We start from the raw sequence: 8,253 nt of genomic DNA on the forward strand, positions 1-8,253 counted from the left end.
CTTAAATGGGAAAATAGCCTTAATTCTGAAACGTATTGGTATGTTGTCACCAGACAATGCATCATTTACCGTGAAATTTAGTAAAAAAAAATATTAAATAAAACCGATTGCATTTTGAATTGTATTATCCTCCACTGTGAATGAGAGGTTATATTCTTGTTGAAAACGCTCTAATATGGATATTGTTGTACATAGCATTGGGTTTTCTTCCCTGTTTACTCATGTAAATAAACAGAAGTTATCCAATACTTATCAACCTGGAAAATCAATGATGAGAAGAAGTCTGTATTTACATGAGTAAAGAGGGTTACTAGGAGGAAAGAAAACCCAATGTTTTGTAAAGCCATGTCCAAATTAGAGCATTTTCAACATGAATATAAACCTAGCTCTCATTCATAGTGGAGGTTAATAACAATCATAATGCAATCAGTATTACTATTATTTTTAACCATTAACTTAATATATATATATATATATATATATATATAGATATATAGTATATATATATTATATATAATATATATATATATATATATATATATATATATATTCAACGTAATAATTAAAAAAAAACAGTGTATTGATTAAAAAAAAAAAAAGACCTTATTGTTTGTGGCCGACCCACTGCTCAGAAGCACTACCTGTGCAGCAATCAGAGCTAAGAACAGATTCTTGTGAATGGAAGTCCGATCAGATTTTGGAATGCTACAAACAAGACATACACAACATGAGGATTAGATTAGCTCTTTAGCACATTTAGAACAAAGTAGGGTTTTTTCTGATTATTACAGTAGGGCCAATGGTCTTGCATGGTAACTACCATGTAATTACACTGAAGATGCCAAAACAAAATATTTGCTTGGTAACTCCATGGCACAGGCTGGTAATTATACAACTATCCTAGCTGCAGTTACAGTACCAGGAAATGTTTGTAGTTACCTAGTTATTGCCATGGTGTTACAATGGTTATGTACTGTAAAGTTTTACCCAAAAATCTTCTAATTAAATGTACACAGATAAGGAATACTGAATATACTGTCCAAGTAAAACAAGTATAAAGAAAAATGTGACAATAACACTGTTCTGCAGTTATTCTTAAAGCACTAAAAAAAAAAGTTTCTTCATGTTCCCCTCAACCCCCCAGCATGGTGCACTAGACAATGCCTGGATAAGTGTTATCTAGAAAGATACCCAGGAAAGCACTTACTCAAGCACTGTGAAGAGCGTCAAGGTCATCACTAACGCACAGAGGGAGGCTCCAGACCCAATGAAAGTCAGCTTAGTCAAAATATTCTCCTCTGCTGGGCTCCACTGCAAACCCCAGCAACAAAACAAAACAGCACGTGGGAAAACTGACTAAATCGCTAATCTTAATGTTTTTCAATTCAATATTAGTACTACTATTAGAACGTGGTGTGATCCGAAGAGGGAACATTCAGGAGTGGGAGTTTCTGCTGAAAAAAATATGTATATATTTGTTTTAGATTCTCTTTTTTAAAAAAAAAAAAAGGTACTACAAGAAAATAAAACCACAAAATTGCTTTAAGAAGATTGTAATCCACTCTGTAGTCAACAAAACGGACAGAAAGGGATATGAACAGTTCATCCTTTTTAAACTAAACACTAAAGAAAAGTTTCACTTGCTATCTACGGAGCACCAAGAAGATCACACTGATCGATAACTGGGATGAGGCTTCTCGCTGGAAACCAATTAATACAGTAAAATACTGACAATTTCTTCAAAATTATTATTATTTTTTTAAGTTTAGGAGCTATCCTCACAATGCCTGCACAAGACATACCTTTACTTCCATAAATGTCATCAACACTGCAAAGTTTGTTGTGTGGTTGCAAAAGCAGGAAGTAACCTGTGACCCCAAGCGCATCACCTGACACCCGTCACTTGACCATCCCTCTTCATGTCCATTCCTAAAACAATTTACAATCACAACTTAATTCATTTAAGAGACTGAGCAGAACATGCATTACCATACAAAAGTGAAGTACACTTTTAACCTAGTTTTAAACTTATTTTTTACCCCTCACATTCTTCAAATATGTACAATGATGTATTAATATGAATTCCCATTTCATTAGGGACACTGAAAAGGCTACTTAAAAGTTTAAACACTGTTCCCCTCTGTAAACACAGTTACATTTTTGTATCTATTAGATTTGAACATATATAGATTGACAGACAGACAGACAGCTAGTCCTATATAAACTGAACAGTACATCACTTACTTCAAGCTAAAATTCCAAAACACACAAACTGGTAATGGAAACTGAGTATACCCCACCTAAAAAAAGAGAAAAACAAATCTGTTACATAGAGATTAATCTATTTAGTACAACCACTTAAGGACTGTCTAAAAGTCTTACCAGTTCTGCATGTGATAGTGTGTAATGAACAGCTACCGGAATATTCCTTCTTGCACTGGGATCTCGCACTGTCGACGATATAACAGCAGTTGTAAGTCTACCTGCCTGTGAACTGGAAATACAAACACAGATTAAATGTTGAGGTGGAATCCTATCACCCGAACTGTGATTCATTTGCTCGTTCTAGAGAGTAATGTCAGCGTGTAACCTCAAACACTCGCACAGAAAAAAATAAAAATATACATTTCAATGTATTTATTTTTAAAATGTATCATAGATCAAAATAAATATTCCTTCACGTTCGTTCAGGTAATTGCATAAATATCTATCAACGTTTACCCTTAAGTTAGCAGTTTGCAAACAAATACGAACTGGGGATGAAAAAATTAGAACCGAGGCTGAGGTTCTGACATTAATCAAAAGAAGAAGTAATGCTTACCTAGTGTTTGTCTTCTGTACATGCAAGACAGGTTCTTTGTACAGATTTGCTTGAAGGTCCACAAGGTGACTGTAGTATACATGTATAAATGTGAGTTCTCTGTATCCTAGCAAATACATTATGGAAACAGAAAACAGAGCATTCTCATGAAAACAATTATTTCACACAGAAATACATCACCACAGCCAGTCTAATGACTTGCAGCTTGTCTTGGGATTATTCTTAAAGTAAAACTCAATCAAATGTGAAATAGTCATATAATCAACAAAACAATAAAGTCCACTGGGTATTTTTCTGTATTGTCATCTATGCCTACATACTGTACAATAATAATGTAAACTGTAACCACAAAAAGTTAATTTGTTAATTTAATAAAATAGGAATAATAATATGACAAAACACGCACTGTGGTACTCGTGTACAGAATTTTTGAGAATTCAACAAGAATGTATTTAAAATAAATAAAATATATTTCCTGTATACAGTGCAGTTCCTTACCTATGGCATGTAACTTTGACACCTCAGTGTCTGGGATCTGTATTTCATCTTGATTACCAGAGTGAGGGCCGAGGGTACCAGGTTTAAACACACAACCACAACTCAGGTGGGACAACGTCCGGGGCTCAATGTGCAAGTCTGGGAATTTCAAAATGAAAAAATGTTCCAATATAAAGCATGTATCCACGTACCATTTTAATAATTCTTATTTTCTGATCAATGTGTCATATACGTCCAATGGTTGTATTAATGCATTGCTGCACCTACATCTGCTTTATTATACATGTTGTTGCCTATTATTTTTATACAAAGGTTCATATTTTATTTAACCAAACTTGTGTGTAAGGTTACTTTGTTTTTTTTTTTTTACCTCGCTGTAGATCCCAATGTATGCATAGGATCACTATATAAAACAAATACTAATTAACGCCAGCAGGTGTCAGTACAATCTAGACAATTCAAGGACTGATGCACGTACACAGTTGAATAGTCAAACCTGCTCAAGACCACTCAAGGTGAACTGCTTCTCTTACATTAACAGTCATGACTTATTTCCTTTGCATCTAAAGTAACAGCCAACTAGTTAAAAAATAAAGAAGAAATACATGATACCTATGTTCTTCGTTGACAGGGTGAAGCTCATTCCTGCCATGGACAGTGTATCAGCCATCAATACAGCCAAGCTATCTATGTTCTTAATCACTGCAAATGGTCCCGGAATCAACTGCATAAAGGGAAAATTCATAACTTTAAGAAAAAGTTTTGAGTAATGAAATACATAAAACTATGTCTCAATCCTAAAATTCTAGGTGATATAATAAAAACAATATACATAAACATAATTTTATTTAACATCATGTAATCAACAAAACTACAAAATGATATCGTAAAAGTCTACCGGAAGCCATAAATGTAGTACAGTATTTTATGTTAGGTTTTAAAATGTCACATTATTCAGTTTTTGACAGTTTTTTGTTAAGATTATGGAAAACTACAAAGCGGTATGTAATTCAATATGTTAACGTAACATTATTCAGCAGCTTTCATTTGACTTTATAAAGCAAAATTAGTTAATTCTGTAGGGTGATGCAAAAAGTTTGGCCATAGCTGTAAAAATAATTTATTAAGCACAAAGCATTACCTATTATCAGAACCTACCATCTGCTCAGAGAGCTCCAGCCACTGTGCAGAGAGTCTTGTATCAATGATTTTACTGGCTAACTTGAACCAGTTGGTAGCCAAAGATACAAAGGCTTCTGAGACATTTTCCATCTCCACACCACTGAGCTCTACCACACTCCCCATAAACTGAGTAAGGTAAAGGAGGTCAGCAGGGGTGAGGATGTCTGGGTTCTCATCCAAAACTTTCAACAGCACTCCAGTAACACTGTTCACTCTGGAGAGGTTTCGTTGGATCCCTGTGGCGTTTATCTGAAGTTCATCCATCACCTGATGAATAAACAATGCACAATTGAGTAATCTTGAACGTTGAACCTTACAATTAATAAAAAATAAAACTAAGAAAGCTAAAACCTGAATTACTACACCTTTAACATCAAACCAAACAGACTTACGGTGCTGGCAAGAGGTTCTCTGCTCACAGTAAAAAAAAATGAAGTCTGCGGTATTAAAGAAAATCGTTGCAGATGTTCGTATACATCTAAAAGAAAAAAATGCTTTAAAAAGTTACTGGTACTGGCACAAACACAGGAAATAATTTTTCAGTCTGCATGTTACTATGAGAATGTACCTTTGTCATACTGACAGAGGGCTCGCTTTGGTTTGGAACAGATTTCCAAACCCCAGCTTCCAGTTACAGGGTCAATGGTCACACATTCTCCAGTATTTGGCATGTAGTTGACATTTAATGAGAAGTTATGGTAGGATATCGACCCTCCATCTATCCAAGCAAATGGCATTTGGCCAACAGGTTGGCTTCTGTTATCTTTAGAAGTAAAGAGAATGACGACTTGTTACTACATATTTCCATTATTAAATTAAAAAAACACCTTTGTTCATGAATGTTAATGAGCATCTCTCATTTAAGGCAATGTTTTTAGCTGAGATGTTACATCAGCACAGCGAAATCATGGACTCAGTAAGTTACAGCAACAGTAAAATTAGTGCTCTGGGATTGAAGCTCTAACTCAAGGAGCTTAAATTAATCTAGTCTGTCTATCATGGCGACAGCATGCATAAGTGGTTTATTCCTAGTATGTTTTTTTTAAACATTATTTTCCATCTGTACATAAAACGTAGGCTAGTTTTTCCAGGTAGTGAGGCTCTCTAACAGGTTTGTTTCATTGAGCAGGTTTAACTTAAATAAAAGCAGCTCAAGCCTTCACCTTGGCACTGGGAAAATACCCAATGTATCTTCAAAGAGGGCTCGAGTTCAAGTGCTGAGAAGTTCCATGTAAAAAATAATCCCTCTGAAATCACTGAACAGTCCCTCGCCATGGACTCAATTACACTGGAGTTCAACACCCGGTCCCACACGTGCAGTTGTGTAATGTTTCCAGTGAAAGACTCTTCCTTCTTAAAGGAGCCGCCAAAAGTGTCCTGCTCCTGACCGATAATGAAAACGCCATCCCGGCCAATGTCATCAGACAGGAAGAGCTTGTCTCCAAAACCGATGACAGATCCATCCATGGAGATAGCCCACCTGCCTTCATCTCGGGTCCAGCTAACACACACAAAGTGCCAAAGACCATCATTATCCCCAGCCAGGGAGTAAGGGCCGTGTATACCATGGACAAGCAAAGCCAACTGGATGGGTTCCCCATGGACTATGTTAGCACGAAGCTGGAACTCATTAATAAATGACTGAATGGAATAAGAGAACACAGTGGACACTCCCAGGCAACTTGGATCAAACTGAATGTAAGCACAGACAGTCACAGACTGCATGTTAGGGAACTGCTGCATGATCCTGGCATGCTTCTGGTCAGTCCTAGCAGAGAACTCCAGAACACCTTAATACAGAAAGAAAAACGTGGTTTACAAGCGCAGTAAGGCACAGTTTGAATGGAGAGACAAATGCACAGCAAAACACTAAAGAGCAAGAAGCTTCAAATTAAAAAAAAGAAAAATTCTGTTCTCTTTTTTATGACATTTGCAATCAATCCAATCTTTCTGCAGTTACATATTGTATTTTTTATTATTATTATTATTATTGTAGTTGCCAGCCATATGTAATATACACTAGATCTGCCAAAATGTTTTTAAATTAGTAAGCTGCATGGTTGCCAGCAAAACCAAAAGGAAACTGGATCTAGTGTCTGATCACTAGATGGAAGGCTCTAGAAGGATCTGGCCTCTAGAACTGCAACATTTAAAAAATGGAAAATTGTATCTGAAGTTACTTAAATATATATTTTTTTAAAATCCTGAAATACAGTAACAAAGTGCATTTGTGCACCATGACATACCAAATCAACAGCCATAAAAAATACAACACTACACTCACCGTTTAAATGACCCATTGCCTTCCTTCCTATCCAGAATGAATCAGTTATGTTGAGAGACCGTAAAAACTGGCTCAACTCCCTGCTTTCCTGCATGGTTCCCACCGTGGTAAGGAATCCAAACTTTTGATGACAGGCCCATTTTGCTTCCTTCCACTGAAGCGGACCGGGCAAGTACTCATAGTAGGAATCATTGTATTCAAAGTGATTTCTGTTGTCAAATGTGAACTGCAAATCTGTCGAAATATAATTGTCATACTGATCGTCGTACACACCATACTTTCGTTTTGTTTTTCACTGATTCATAACATTGCCATTGTGCTATATGATTGGCAGTGTTGTTGGTATTTATCACATGGAATTCACTAGTGGTAATGTAAATGATTTTATTTCAATAGTTCCTACACTCTAATATTTCCCGTGTACGTTGGTCAGCGCTCACTATTTAGAACATACCCAAACACATTACTATGCCTAATTAATACTGGATTTCTAACCATAATTTAAAACTGAGTTTTAAATATAATGATAAATCCTACCTTCACTAGCACAGTGATGAAACAAAACCTGTGAAAATAAGCAAACATTAACGTTTTTAAAAATATGAGTGTGTGACACTACAAATCAGCCATACATGTTTATTTGATTAACATAAATCTGAAATACTTACAAACAAACTTGTGCAGATACATTTAAACCATTGCATTTTCCTGTAAAACGAAAGAGGGTTGTTTTAATGACTCGGATTAGATTTGTTAAAGCATGTGAAATGAAAAAAATAATACTTGAAATACATCTAAAATAAAATACAACCATACAAATAATAATACGTCACAATATAAAGAAACACGCACTCTCATAATGCAACCAAAAATGTTGCACTTGAACATCTGTTATTCAAAGCAATTCATATATCTATCTACATGTCGTTCGTTAATTTATTAAACATTTGTAACTTACTTAGAAATATATATCACCTGCATAAATGCAAGACGCTGATGTTTCCACCTACAGGCGTTGTTTATATTTTAAAAGCAGCCCAACAGACCAGTGAAGGAAAGTTTTATTTGCATTACATTTATTTATTTTTTAATTAAGATCTAGTTTATATAATAATATCTCAATTTCGATAACGACGTCAGTTTCTTCCTTCATTCTGATTCTGTTTCTGCATTGCACTAGTATTCCCAGGCAGCACTCCCTCCAGCGTTGCTCAGATTAACCAGCACACGTTCAGATGGTTGGTTTTTCTGTAGAACAGCAGTGACCTCCTAAGTGACATCAGTGGCTGAGAATTAAATTACTGTGATAAAAAAAAAAAAAAAAAAAAAACGTTCACCGCCTCCAGCAGAGAACCATGGACCAGGCTGCAAGTCTGTGACTGACAGGACATGCAACTGGAAAGCATCCCAAAAAGGACAAGTGTACAGAATGTTAAAGTCTGATCTACATCTAGCGGCAAGTGCTCAG

At 35.6% G+C, this 8,253-nt stretch overlaps 1 protein-coding gene across 2 annotated transcripts in view; it reads right to left on the minus strand.

Annotated features, from left to right (window-relative positions):
* The window catches only part of LOC121330598 (adhesion G-protein coupled receptor D2-like), a 71,491-nt gene extending 63,429 nt beyond the window's left edge, over window positions 1-8,062 (minus strand). The window contains exons 1-16 of one of the 2 annotated variants that reach the window (XM_041277227.1): window positions 7,744-8,062; window positions 7,454-7,493; window positions 7,323-7,350; window positions 6,786-7,019; window positions 5,665-6,291; window positions 5,070-5,264; window positions 4,894-4,979; window positions 4,478-4,768; window positions 3,932-4,043; window positions 3,320-3,457; window positions 2,822-2,927; window positions 2,383-2,494; window positions 2,245-2,300; window positions 1,803-1,929; window positions 1,208-1,311; window positions 603-705 (exon numbers count right to left, since the gene is read on the minus strand). In XM_041277227.1, coding sequence (XP_041133161.1) covers window positions 603-705; window positions 1,208-1,311; window positions 1,803-1,929; window positions 2,245-2,300; window positions 2,383-2,494; window positions 2,822-2,927; window positions 3,320-3,457; window positions 3,932-4,043; window positions 4,478-4,768; window positions 4,894-4,979; window positions 5,070-5,264; window positions 5,665-6,291; window positions 6,786-7,019; window positions 7,323-7,350; window positions 7,454-7,493; window positions 7,744-7,766 — 2,382 coding nt within the window. In that variant the 5' untranslated portion in view covers window positions 7,767-8,062. The remainder of the gene's footprint in view (window positions 1-602; window positions 706-1,207; window positions 1,312-1,802; window positions 1,930-2,244; window positions 2,301-2,382; window positions 2,495-2,821; window positions 2,928-3,319; window positions 3,458-3,931; window positions 4,044-4,477; window positions 4,769-4,893; window positions 4,980-5,069; window positions 5,265-5,664; window positions 6,292-6,785; window positions 7,020-7,322; window positions 7,351-7,453; window positions 7,494-7,743) is intronic. The other variant, XM_041277228.1, reaches the window with a different exon arrangement.
* Between the last annotated feature and the right edge of the window lie 191 nt (window positions 8,063-8,253).

The sequence above is a fragment of the Polyodon spathula genome, chromosome 18, assembly GCF_017654505.1.
Source record: "Polyodon spathula isolate WHYD16114869_AA chromosome 18, ASM1765450v1, whole genome shotgun sequence".
Classification (NCBI taxonomy): Eukaryota; Metazoa; Chordata; class Actinopteri; order Acipenseriformes; family Polyodontidae; genus Polyodon; species Polyodon spathula.